At 35.2% G+C, this 12699-nt stretch overlaps 1 protein-coding gene across 7 annotated transcripts in view; it reads right to left on the bottom strand.

Annotated features, from left to right (window-relative positions):
• CFAP69 (cilia and flagella associated protein 69) overlaps positions 1-12699 on the bottom strand; it is a 76955-nt gene that overhangs the window by 53308 nt on the left and 10948 nt on the right. For 6 of the 7 annotated variants that reach the window (XM_050785314.1, XM_050785315.1, XM_050785318.1 and 3 more), the window contains 4 exons: positions 10372-10437; positions 6126-6235; positions 3130-3206; positions 120-218 (listed from right to left, as the gene is read on the bottom strand). In XM_050785314.1, the coding sequence (XP_050641271.1) occupies positions 120-218; positions 3130-3206; positions 6126-6235; positions 10372-10437 (352 nt within the window). The other variant, XM_050785317.1, reaches the window with a different exon arrangement.

The raw sequence follows: 12699 nt of genomic DNA, 5'->3' as shown, positions 1-12699 counted from the left end.
TTTTCTTTTTAATGTGTTACATTTATGAGCCCACTGTGTCTGTCAAATTCAAAGAGAAATGAGAATGTTCTGTTTTCTAAATACACAAGCTATCACTGAAAGACCATTGTAAACTTCACCTGGAATATGCTTCTTTGGTGGTTCTGCATGATAAAAATCAACAATACACTTACAAATTTGTATCCTCAATTCAGAACTTGGTATTTTCATTAAGTCACCTGCCAGAAAGATAAACAGGTGCTACTTAACAACACTGTCATAAGCTTATTTGTAGAATTTAGGCATAAAATGTTAATAATATGATGATTATTAACAATATTCTCAGAGATTCAAACTGGATCATGTTCAATTTATATACATATTTTTATACATATGCTCACACATATACATATAAACAGTACCCTGAATCCATCCTTATACATTTGGCCCCTCAATCAATTCAACCTCTCCTTTCTAGGGAGAAAAGAATGATGATTATTAACACAAATGCTAGAACCAGACTGTCTAAGATTAAATCCTGGCTCTGCCATTTACTACCCATGTAAACTTGTGTCTTACTTTTCTCATCTATTAAACAGGTATAACAATAGTTACCACATTTAAGATTGTTGTGAGGATTAAATTAGCTAATATGAGAAAAGAGCTGAGAAAAGCATCTAGCATATTGTAAGTGCTACATGTGTTAGATACTATTATTACTTTGACAAGATATGGGTTAGCATTTTTCTCCCTAACTAGAGGGTCAGTAATTTTTTGCCTTTACTAATGCGTTCTTTGCTTAGAGAAGTTTCAGGTGAACTTTGCTCTTCAATTTGTTGGCAGACTGGAAGAGAGTGAGTTTTTAGGCAGCTGCCCCACAGGCAAGGATAATAGTTTTATGTTCAAGCTGTCTGCGTGGGGTTGGCGAATAGGAAGTTTCCTTTTCAGTCATATCTAAACTACAATTAAATTGGCTTCAGCCTGTATTTCAAACTGGATTTGCATCTATAAAGTCCTATAAACATGATCCTCAAGGGTATCTGAAAATGATCTGTGGGACTATGGAAATGATCCAGGTTCTCTGAATGCCCGAGGACAGCTGTAGTCAGTGATATCGACCTTAGAACTAAACTAGAACTGGTTGGACTCTCTGAGGGTAAAAGAATAATTAGCAATTCCTCTTTTGCATTAGCCCTTGCAAGATGCTCATCTCTGGAGGTGGTTAGCAAGTGGGGTGGCAAGTGGACAGAATGAGAAAGCACAAAGGAAAGCCTGACCCTAGCTTCAGGAGAATCTCTGCAAAAGACATCACTTAAAAACGACAGTTTTAAGATTATTCTAACTCTAAATTTTATTTTTTGGACTGTTCTTTTGGAGTTGCAAAATCACTACTTAGGTTTTAAAAATTTTACACAACAGGAACAACTAAGCTTTTCCAACAAGACTATCCAAATATGCAGGCTTATGGGAAATTCTAGGGTCTTTCGTCTGCTTTTCCACTGTTTTAGTTCCTGTAAATTTAGATAATTTATCATAGCTTCCTGTTTCATAATCTCAGGGCAGAGTACCAACTTCTTCCCTCATCCATTTCCAGAATCTTGCTTCTGAGTCAGAAATATCTATGTATCATTTGGAGGAAAATGTAATATAACTTATTAGCACACAGTAGAAACTGGAAGTTCTTACTAAAATCATGAAGAGTTTTTGTTCAACATTTCATCTTCTATACAATTATTTTAGTTTAAACTAATGTTTCCAGCCATTAAAAAAAACCAAGAGACAGAAGAGCAGTACTTGCAGTCAGTAATCAGCAAAGGAAACTCATTTAAAGTTAAGAGTTCATACTGTTGTCACATGAGATAGTAACATGTTGTGCAGGCAGGGTACCAGTCATTGAGCAAAGAACAAGCTGACACTCAGTAAAAAATTGGCCTGTATTTATAATACAAGTGACTGTCAACACTTTTGGAAGCAATATTTAAAAATAATGGCAACAGGGGTATTTTAAAAAATGTTACCAACAAAAACTACACTTTTTCTCTGTTAATACTACCATGTCCTCTTTTGAGTTGGCTTCTCGTTGTAAATTTCCACTGATGATAGAGATTCACATAATTAAAAATTCCCATATTTCTGAACCTGCCTGCTCCCTAAGGTGTTTTTCTTTAAACTGCCCCCCTCATGTTTAACCTAATCTCCACAACACCTTCACCTACTCTGGGCTGTAGAGTAGGTGAACCCTAGGTAGTTTTCCCAAAGTAACTAAAATTAAAAACTATAAAACCTACTGAGATATAAAAGGGTTAGTGTCTATGTTAAAAATAAAAATCCTTTTTTTTCTTCATTCCAGTTGAATCTCTAACATCTTTCTATATGGAGTGTAATGCTGGGAACATCACTACTCAGCAAATATTTTTAAAGATGCATTGGATCAATTGTGTATCTTTTGTTCCTCCTGTACAAATAAAGACCTAAACTAGTAAGTATTGATTTAATGTACGATTTGTTTTGAGAACATGTTGTCATGTCCCAGGAGCTGACTCAAAGAGCCAGTGTTTCCCTGATCTAATTTCCCTGGAAATTGTTTTCTTTCTTTAGAAAATCAAGTGATAACCCGTATGTAAATACCTACCCTTTTATGATACTTTTCATATTTTTGTGTATAAAATACAGGCATCTGCATCTTTATGTGCATTATGCTGAAGTTCTTAATATGCTATCATTTTATGATTTGATTTAAAATTTTAGATCATTTAATGAATAATTCTATGATTGTAGCAATTAAATATTAGAGTTCAAAGTTGAAATGTTTTCATGATTACTTAAAAAGGGGGATGTATACTTTCTGATTTATAAAAATAGTGAACAAACACTTCATCAAACTAAATAACAATTCATCAAACTACATAACCAGCCTGTCCTTGTACTTAGAAGACGGACTTTTATTGGTATCATGAAACAACCTGAGCAGAATACCATACCAGAATTATCAGCAAGCACACTGTGATTAATTCACTACCAGGAAACAACAGAAGATCCTAGACATGGAGAAAGAGTCCTCTTAGTGAAACTTGGGGAAAATAGATACTTCCTTGTTAGTAGGACCTGTCATATGTTACATCCATATACCTTAAGGAAACCTTAACTTACCCAGAAGCGCAATTGAATTAGCAGTATCTTCAGCATAAGTTATTTCATCCGATACTTTCTTTTTCAAAAATGGCAAGCTTCAATAAGAGTGAAGAATCGTAAGAGTAATTTTTAATAAAGTCTTTGATTGAAGCATCATTTGTAAATGGGGGAGAGTTCGTTTCTAAAGAATAAATTAATAATAATATTCTATTCTTTAGCCCTGGGGAATTGACAAGTATTAACTACTAGTTGTAATACATAGTATTATAGTTTAATACTATTGTAACTATTAAAAATGTTTCTGGGGCCAGGTGCAGTGGCTCACACCTGTAATCCCAGCACTTTGGGATGCCGAGGTGGGTGGATCACGAGGTCAAGAGATTGAGATCATCCTGGCCAACATGGTGAATTCTGTCTCTTCTAAAAATACAAAAATTCACTGGGCGTGGTGGCATGCGCCAGTAGTCCCAGCTACTCGAGAGGCTGAAGCAGGAGAATCGCTAGAACCTGGGAGGCGGAGGTTGCAGTAAGCTGAGATTGCACCACTGTATTCCAGCCTGAGCGAGCGAGCCTCCATCAAAAAATAAAACAAAAGAAGTGACAGAGTGAGCGAGCCTCCATCAAAAAAGAAAAGAAAAGAAAAGAAAAGAAAAGAAATGTTTCTAATGAACTGACCAAAAAGAAAATATTATGGTAATTATAAAAATTAAGAAATGGATGTAAAAGGCATAGGTTAAGAAAGTCATTTTGCATCACTTCATGAATAAAAAACTTAGGAACACTCTTTATCTTTGAGGCCAAAATAATAATAAACTATAGCTTTAATTCTATCAAAGTTAGTACGACATTGGATAATCTGATACAAACCATAGATCTAAGCTCACCAATGACTTAAAAACTGGTTAAGAGCTTTTCCTGAAATTTTCAAAACTCTAGGCAAAATCAATAGTTTATTCATTCTTAGAGATTAGTGCATTTTTCCTTATTAGCTGGGTTAGTAACTATCCACAAAGTAACAGAATGCTTTTGCAGACATTAAGGCATTCAAGTTAAGAAATATTAATTATATTAGAATTGCATTTCACAACTACTATAACCAAAGTTATTTGAAAGTAACTTCTTTATAAATCTTAAAAGATCTGGCACATAAACCTGGGTCAGTCTAAATTTCAAAGATAATATAAAAGTTATTTTTTAAATATATAAACTATCTTGACATTTCATGAGTTCAAAATTTGAACTTCCTGTACTATTTAAAGTACAATATATCCTATATAGAGAGGACTTTTCATTCATATTTTTCAAGAAAAATTAAAGAAGTGGTTGAAAATGGCATTGAGAACTATCACATGAGGATGTATTAATAGCAATATACAGGCCAATTTGAGTTTAAAGATAGCTGAAGAGCAAGCTACAAAAAGTATAATTTTATAAATGCCACAGAAGTTCATTTCTAGTGTTTGTCTAAATTTGTCATTTGAAACAAATAACGTATTATATTTGTTATCCAGCTGCTTGTTGGATCTCTAAAGTAAAGGACTCTACAACTAGTACTTTTTGTTCCCAAACTTTTTCCTTTTCTAGCAAAGGAGACAACCTATAAGATAAAGCATCAGAAGAGTTTTCAAACAAAAAGTTTATGAAAAAATTAGCATTATACTTCTGATGCAGTGAGAAAACCATACTACTTGGAGGCCAAAATGGAAATATTATTTTATTTTTATTGTTTTTATCTTCCAAAAATGTCTTGAAAAGAGAAACAAGTGAGGGTGAGGCGTAGAGAAGTTATCTAGACATAAGCTGAAATTAGAAAAGTAGAAAAAATTAACAATGTGAATAATTATGAAATATGAGGGAAAATGAAGACTGCAGCTATACAATTAAACATTCAGTCACAAGTTTTCATAGAGAATGAACTTTGTGCAGAGCTCTGTAGGAGCATAGACATTGAAAGTAATGCTTATAAACTTGGTATTCTAGGACTTGCAAAGCCTTGAGATTTAAAAGTTTTACATTATATAATCATATGTCAATATAATAATAATTTCCAACCTGTTCCTTGAAAACACCAGAGCAACCATTTATTTTCCATTGTCCCTATCTATTAAAAAGCAAGGCATGGTATAGGCATTCAATATATTATTTTGGTTATTTTATTCAGATATCAAAAAAATAAATTTAAGTGGTTACAAACATTTTAAATATTGCTGCTAAATCTAAAAGTGAGAGTTAGAACCTACCATGTATGCATAATTCCACTAAACCTTTCAATTATTTATATATTATTTGTATATTAAAGTAAATAATTGCTATCTAAAAAGTTAAATTGGTAGAAAGGTTCAGAAGCTAAAATTGTCAGAAAGGTTTATTCCTCCCTACTACATTACATTAAGCAACTAAAAATGGATATTTTAATATATACCTAGATTAGCCACCATGTGGCACCAAGGGAGCACCATATATTCAGTTCCTAGAGCTTGTTAAAGAACCAACAGTAGAAAGAATAAGGCACGTTAATTTTACAATTCTTACCTCTAACTTACATTTTTAAAATATATATCAAATGTAATTGATGATATTTTATTCTTCACTCAAATTTCAAAAATCAGATAAAACATGACATATAACCTAATATATCTTTGAGACCCAAATTTTCTAAAGACAGAGAAAAAAACTAGACTGAAACTACAAGCATATCCATAAGTTCACTCAAAGATTCTCTGAAAATACTATAATTCCTTGGTTACATCTAATATTCATCATTTACTTCAGAGTAACTAATTACAAGACAGCATTTCAATATACTTAGAATTTAATCTCTTGTGGTTAGCAGTCTCAGACCACAGCAAACCGATTACCTGAAATACCAACTGCTGGAATCAAGTGATGAACTGAAGTTTTCTTGAGTTCTGTAGCAATCTGCTACACTATAATGCATAGTATGTTTGTGATACAAGAAACATAACAACACACTCCATGTTAATGCAAAATAAAGTTAAAGAAAGATAACTTACCCACACAGTTTTATGATATCATATGCAGATTCTACAAAACGAGGCTGGTTTTTTATCTTTCCTGCACACAGATTCAGAATTTTAAATATCTGTGCTAAATCCCTTAATGGCTTTAATATTTTTAGTTAAGAAATAAAATTAATAAAATTAAGATTCTTTATTAACATATTCTTTATAGTATTTCTGTGAAGAAAGTATATAGAATTCCAACTACTTTGCCAAATGTGGTAGATACTGTTTTAATTTTTCTTATTTTGAAGTCTAAAAAAGGAAATTTAGAACCATTTTTTTTTAAAAAAACATTTCATTTTTGCCTCAGAAAAACACCTACTCAAAATTTTTTTCCTCTCACAACTTTAGAATTGGATTACCAACTGCTATAACACAGATTCAGTTGATCAATAACTTTCCACTGGCAATGAGTAATAGCACATTGGAAACATTAACATATTGATTAGGGTCAATTATACCCTTCATCTTCACCCACAACCCCCACCCACACAAACATATGCTGTCTCAGAATAAGCAATCCAAACCTTACTTTACTCTACTATTTTATTAATATTAAACTGAGATGCATTTTCCTGTGTTTAAGGCTTAAATTGGTTAGGATTTTATCTGAAACTAATATGAAAGCAAAATATAGGCTTTCTAGATCTTTAAACAAAAGCATCTTTTATTTTATCTATTAAAAAATCCTGCTGGCTGGGCATGGTGGCTCATGCCTGTAATCCCAGCACTTTGGGAGGCCGAGGCAGGCGGATCACGAGGTCAGGAGTTAGAGACCAGTCTGACCAACATGGTGAAACCCCGTCTCTACTAAAAATATAAAAATTCGCTGGGCGTGGTGGTGCATACCTGTAATCCCAGCTATTTAGGAGGCTGAGGCAGGAGAATCGCTTGAACCCAGGAGGCTGAGGTTGCAGTGAGCTGAGATCGCACCATTGCACTGAAGCCTGAGTGACACAGTGAGACTCCGTCTCAAAAAAAAAAAAAAAAATCCCATTGGCACATAAACACATTTCATTGATTTTGTTTTATAGCTAAGAAATTATGGTAGATGTGACTTACACTTCTTGGTTGAATCTTATTACTTCTAGCCTTTTTCTAGGACCTTTTAGGAAAAGATGGGAGAGCAGGGTACACTGGAAATAGAAAGCTCTGTTAACTTCCTACAGAAGTGACCAAGATACTTCTCCAACTTTGCTAAGTTTTACAATTTATATAGCCAGCCTATGAAAGGGAATCAGAAATAGAGCCAATTGCCACCAATGGTTTACATGAAGAAAAAAAAAAAATGGAGGTGTTGAGGTATCAGGTTAAAATAGGAAAAGAAATCACCTGCTAGTAGACATTTTCAGCTACCAGTAAATAGGGCTTGATATACACAAGCCCTAAGATTGAACAGGTCCAAATAAAACCAAGAATAAAATATAATAAAAGATTTAGATAAAATTATAAGAAACATTTTTCTGAATGGAAGTCTTAAGAGGTTTTGAACTAGAACGAGCTAATATTAGAGCTTGATAACTTTTTTTTCTTTTTTTTAGAGATGGGGTCTCTCTCAGTCACCCATACCGAGGTTGGAGTGCAGTGGAGCAAACATAGCTCACTGCAGCCTCAAATTTCTGGGCTCAAATGACCCTTCCACCTCAGCCTCAGCCTCTGGAGAAGATACAACTACAAGTGTGCATCGCCATACATGGCTATTTTTTTCTGTAGAGGTGGGGTCTTGCTATGTTGCCCAGGCTGGTTTTAAACTCCTGGCCTCAAATGATCCTCCTGCCCCAGACTCCTAAGGTGCTGAGATTACAGGCATGAGCCACAATGCATGGGCTTAATAACTTCTTTAGACCAAGTCAGACAACTGTTCAAGATCATTTTCGGGGGTGTCCAGTCTTTTGGCTTCCCTGGCCCACACTGGAAGAAGAAGAATTCTCTTGGGTCACACATTAAATACTCAAACACTAAGGATAGCTGATGAGCTAAAAAAAAATTGTCAAAAAAAATCTTATCATGTTTTAATGAAGTTTACAAATTCGTGTTGGGCCGCATTTAAAGCCATCCTGGGCAGCATGCAGCCCATAGGCTGAGGGTTGGTCAAGCTTGATTTAGATGAATACTATTCAAAGTGTGGTCTATGGACCACTATCAGTTCTGAAAGTGTATTTACCAGTCTGTGACAAAATGAATACAGAAAGCGAGAGTGGGCATATAAAAACTTTTATAACAATCTAATACTTGTGGGATACTTCTATTGTATTTTACAACAGCATATATATGTAAACGTTAAAAAAAAATGGCCAGCTGCAGTGGCTCATACCAGTAATCCCAGCACTTTGGGTGGCCGAGGCGAGAGGATTGTTTGAGCTCAGGAATTCGAGACCAACCTGTACAACATAATGAGACTTCACAAAAAAATAAAAATTAACCAGGCGTGGTGGGTGCATTCCTGTAGTCCCAGTTACTTGGGAGGCTGAGGTAGGAGGGTCGCTGAAGCACAGGAGTTTGAAGTTGCAGCAAGCTATGACTGCACCACTGTACTCCAGTCTGGGCAGCTAAGGCTGGATGGAGACTCTGTCTCAAAAACAAAGAAACAAACAAACCCCCCAAAACAAAACACAACCTAACAACAAACTGATTCTTATCCACAGGTAGTATTTGTTTGTTTGTTTGTTTTTGAGACAGGGTCTCACTCAGTTGCCCACACTGGAGTATAGTGTCACAGTCTTAAATCACTGTAACCTTGAATTCCTGGGTTTCAGCAATCCTCCTGCCTCAGCCTCCCCAGTAGCTAGCACACACCACCACACCTGGTTATTTGTTTTTTTGTAGAGGCAGGGTCTTGGTATGTTGACCAGTCTGGTCTTGAACTCCTAGCCTCAAGCAATCCTCCTGTCTTGGCCTCCCAAACTGCTGGGATTATAAGTGTAAGCCATCACACTCGGCTTTTATGTACAGACAGTTTTAAGACACACTGGTTTTCATGTATTCTGATCAGGGTGGTATACTTAGGAGGGATAGTATATTTATATAATATTTTACAGATTATCAAGCACTTGCATGTACATGATCTCATCTAATCTTCCTAACAACCTCATGAGCTTCTATTACTTTACAAGGATGAAGAAGTTAAGAAGTTTATCAAAGGTACAACTGCCCATGTAAATTAATAGAAACAATGACTTTGACTTGGCCCTCTAACTATATCCATTGTCTTTCTGAATCTACAAAAACTGATATTATCCACAGTTACTTGTGTTACATTGTTTCTTCAATTTTATTTACATTCTCTGATACAAAATACAGTTTTGTAAAGAACATAAAACCTTAGATATTCTCTGTGGTAGACAGAATAATGGCCTCTCCAGTTTTTCTGTGGTAGACAGATTAATGGCCTTCCCCAAGATGTCCATGTCCTAATTCCCGGAACCTGTAACTATGTTACATAGCAAAGGCACATATGATTAAGAATTTTGAGATAAGAAAATTATACTAGATTATCCAGGTGGGCCCACCGTAATCACAGGAATCTTCATAAAGGAAAGAGGGAGGAAGGGAGGGTCAGAGAGAGAAGATGATGTGATGACAGGAACAGAGGTGACAGTGATGCCAGTGGGGGGAAGAGGGCATGAGGCAAGGAATGTAGGCAGCCTCCAGAAGCTGGGGCAGGCAAGGAAATGATTCTTCTCTAGAGTCTTAAGGAGAAATCAGCCCTGCCAACATCTTGACTTTAGTCCAGTGAGGCTGATTTTGGACTTCTAACCTCCAAAACTGTAAGATAAAAACTTTATGTTGTTTTAAGCCATCAAATTTGTGGTAATTTGTTACAACAGCAATAGAAAACTAATAAATTTTCTTTTTTTTTTTTTTTGTTTTGAGACGGAGTCTCGCTCTGCCGCCCAGGCTGGAGTACAGTGGCAGGATCTCAGCTCACTGCAAGCTCCGCCTCCCGGGTTTACGCCATTCTCCTGCTTCAGCAGGAGAGTAGTCCCGAGTAGCTGGGACTACAGGTGCCCGCCACCTCGCCCGGCTAGTTTTTTGTATTTTTAGTAGAGATGGGGTTTCACCGTGTAAGCCAGGATAGTCTCGATCTCCTGACCTCGTGATCCGCCCGTCTCGGCCTCCCAAAGTGCTGGGATTACAGGCTTGAGCCACCGCACCCGGCCAACTAATACATTTTCTAATAGAAATTCTCTTGTTTCAGAATAAATGAAATGAACATACATACAAACATAAAGGATACAAGTCCATTCTGAAAACACTGTACCAGTTTCTTGACAAATTTAAGTTGTTTTTCTTCTAAGCCATCCTAAAACAAATGACCTATTTTAGTTCTTTTGTGCTATTAAATCTGTTGAGATTTAAAAAAATTCTTCAACATAAAAAGTAGACACTTTAAAATTATCAAGTAATTCTTAAGTTGCTATATTATAATGTAAGTGTTAAAAAATGTTTTCTGAAACAGTGAAGGTAAAAATAAACTATCAGAACTATTGTATGATCTAGCAATCTCGCTACTGGGTATTTATCCAAAGGAAAGGAAATCAGTATATCAATGAGATACCTACAGTCCCATGTTTATTGCAGCACTACTCACAATAGCAAAGATATGGAATCAACTTAAGTGTCCATCAATGGATGAATGCATAAAGAAAATATGGTCCATGTATACAATGGAATACTATTAAGCCATAAAAAAGAATGAAATCCTGTCATTTGTAGCAGCATGGATGGAACTACAAGATATTAAGTGAAATAAGCCAGGTTTAGAAAGACAAATATCACACATTTTCACTCATGTGCGGAAGCTAAAAAGTTGTTCTCATGGAGATACAGACTAGAATGATAGTTACAAAAGGTAGGAAGACTGTGGTAGCAAATATTTGTTAGCAAAGTAGGGTGACTAAAGTTAACAATAATGTATTGTATATTTCAAACTAGCTAGAAGAGGGGATTTGAAATGCTCCCAACATAGAAATGATAAATGCTAGAGGTGGTAGATATCCTAAATACTCTGACTTGATCATTATACATTTTATGCATGTAACAAAATATCACATTTTATTATCATAACATCATAAACATTTACAGACATTATGTATCAAAAATAAACTATCATTTAAATTTGATTAGGAAATTGGGAATCAAAATTAGGTTAATATAAAAGCAGTAATTGTTTCCAGAGATAATATTAACAACAGCTGAAGTACATTGAATATTTTTTCTATGGCATGTACCACATGGGCACCATATATACATATCACTTCATTAATTTCCAAAATGACCCTATTAGGAAGATACTACTATGATCTCTGTTTTCCAGAATAGGAAACACAAGCTGAAACATTTTAAAGTAATGTGTCCAAAATACACAGCTAAAAAGTGGTGGTATTAGAAGTCAAGTTTGGAAAGCTGTCTGTAGAAATTGTATTTTTAACCTCTAAAATATGCTCAGTGTTCTGTGCAAGCCAAACATCTTAAGTCAATTAAAAATGAAAATAAGCAAGCAAAACTTCTACACAGTGGTTTCCATGACTGAATTCTGTCTGTCCTTTTAATCTTAAATGTTCCTGAAAAGCTGTGATATTGTCTATACTTTTTCTCTGTAGCCTTATTAAACAGCTAATAGGCACTCTATGTAGTTGTTGTTTTTTAAGGAAATGTAGATATAGTTACAATAAAAATACTTTTCACAACAATGATAGCCAGCAAAAGATAAATTATTCCAATAGTCATTTTTTTCTCCTTTCTATGTAAAAAAACAGAGAATAAAAAATGTGAAAACAGTGACCAAATTTTTGTGACTCCTATTCATGGGACATTGTTTTCTTTTGATAGGCTATACTATGGTCAACCCATTTTCTTCTTTAAAAAATTTTTTTTATTGTAATTTAAGTTCTGGGATACACATGAAGAATGTGAAGGTTTGTTACGTAGGTATACACGTGCCATGTGGTTTGCTGCACCCATCAACCCATCATCTACATTAGGTATTTTTCCTAACGCTATCCCTCCCCTAGGCCCCCATCCCCTGACAGGCCCTGGTGTGTGATGTTCCCCTCCCTGTGTCCATGTGTTCTCATTGTTCACCTCCCACTTATGAGTGAGAACACACGGGTGTTTGGTTTCCTGTTCCTGTGTTAGTTTGCTGAGAATGATGGTTTCCAGCTTCATCCATGTCCCTGGAAAGGACAGGAACTCATCCTTTTTTATGGCTCCATAGTATTCCATGGTGTATATGTGCCACATTTTCTTTATCCAGTCTATCATTGATGGACATTTGGGGTCAAATCATTTTCTGTTTACTCACAATATGTATTCCTTTTTGGAAATCACCACGTAAGTTCCTAGTGTGTGCTGGCTTTTAGGCATTCAGTCGATTCTTGATAACATCAGGTGGCATACGAGCATGTGTGCATATACATTTGTTATCTTTTCTCTCAACGCCTACTTTCCCAATTTTGAGTCTTGTGTCTAAAATAACTTAATTTCCATTATATCCTATATATGATTGTTCTCAAAATAAATTATCTATGTGTACATGCTTGTGTGTATCTATCCTGATTTCATA

This window comes from Macaca thibetana, chromosome 3 (genome assembly GCF_024542745.1).
Source record: "Macaca thibetana thibetana isolate TM-01 chromosome 3, ASM2454274v1, whole genome shotgun sequence".
Lineage (NCBI taxonomy): Eukaryota > Metazoa > Chordata > Mammalia > Primates > Cercopithecidae > Macaca > Macaca thibetana.
The sequence above is the reverse complement of the archived record's forward strand: the minus strand, read 5'-3'. Positions and strand labels throughout refer to the sequence as shown.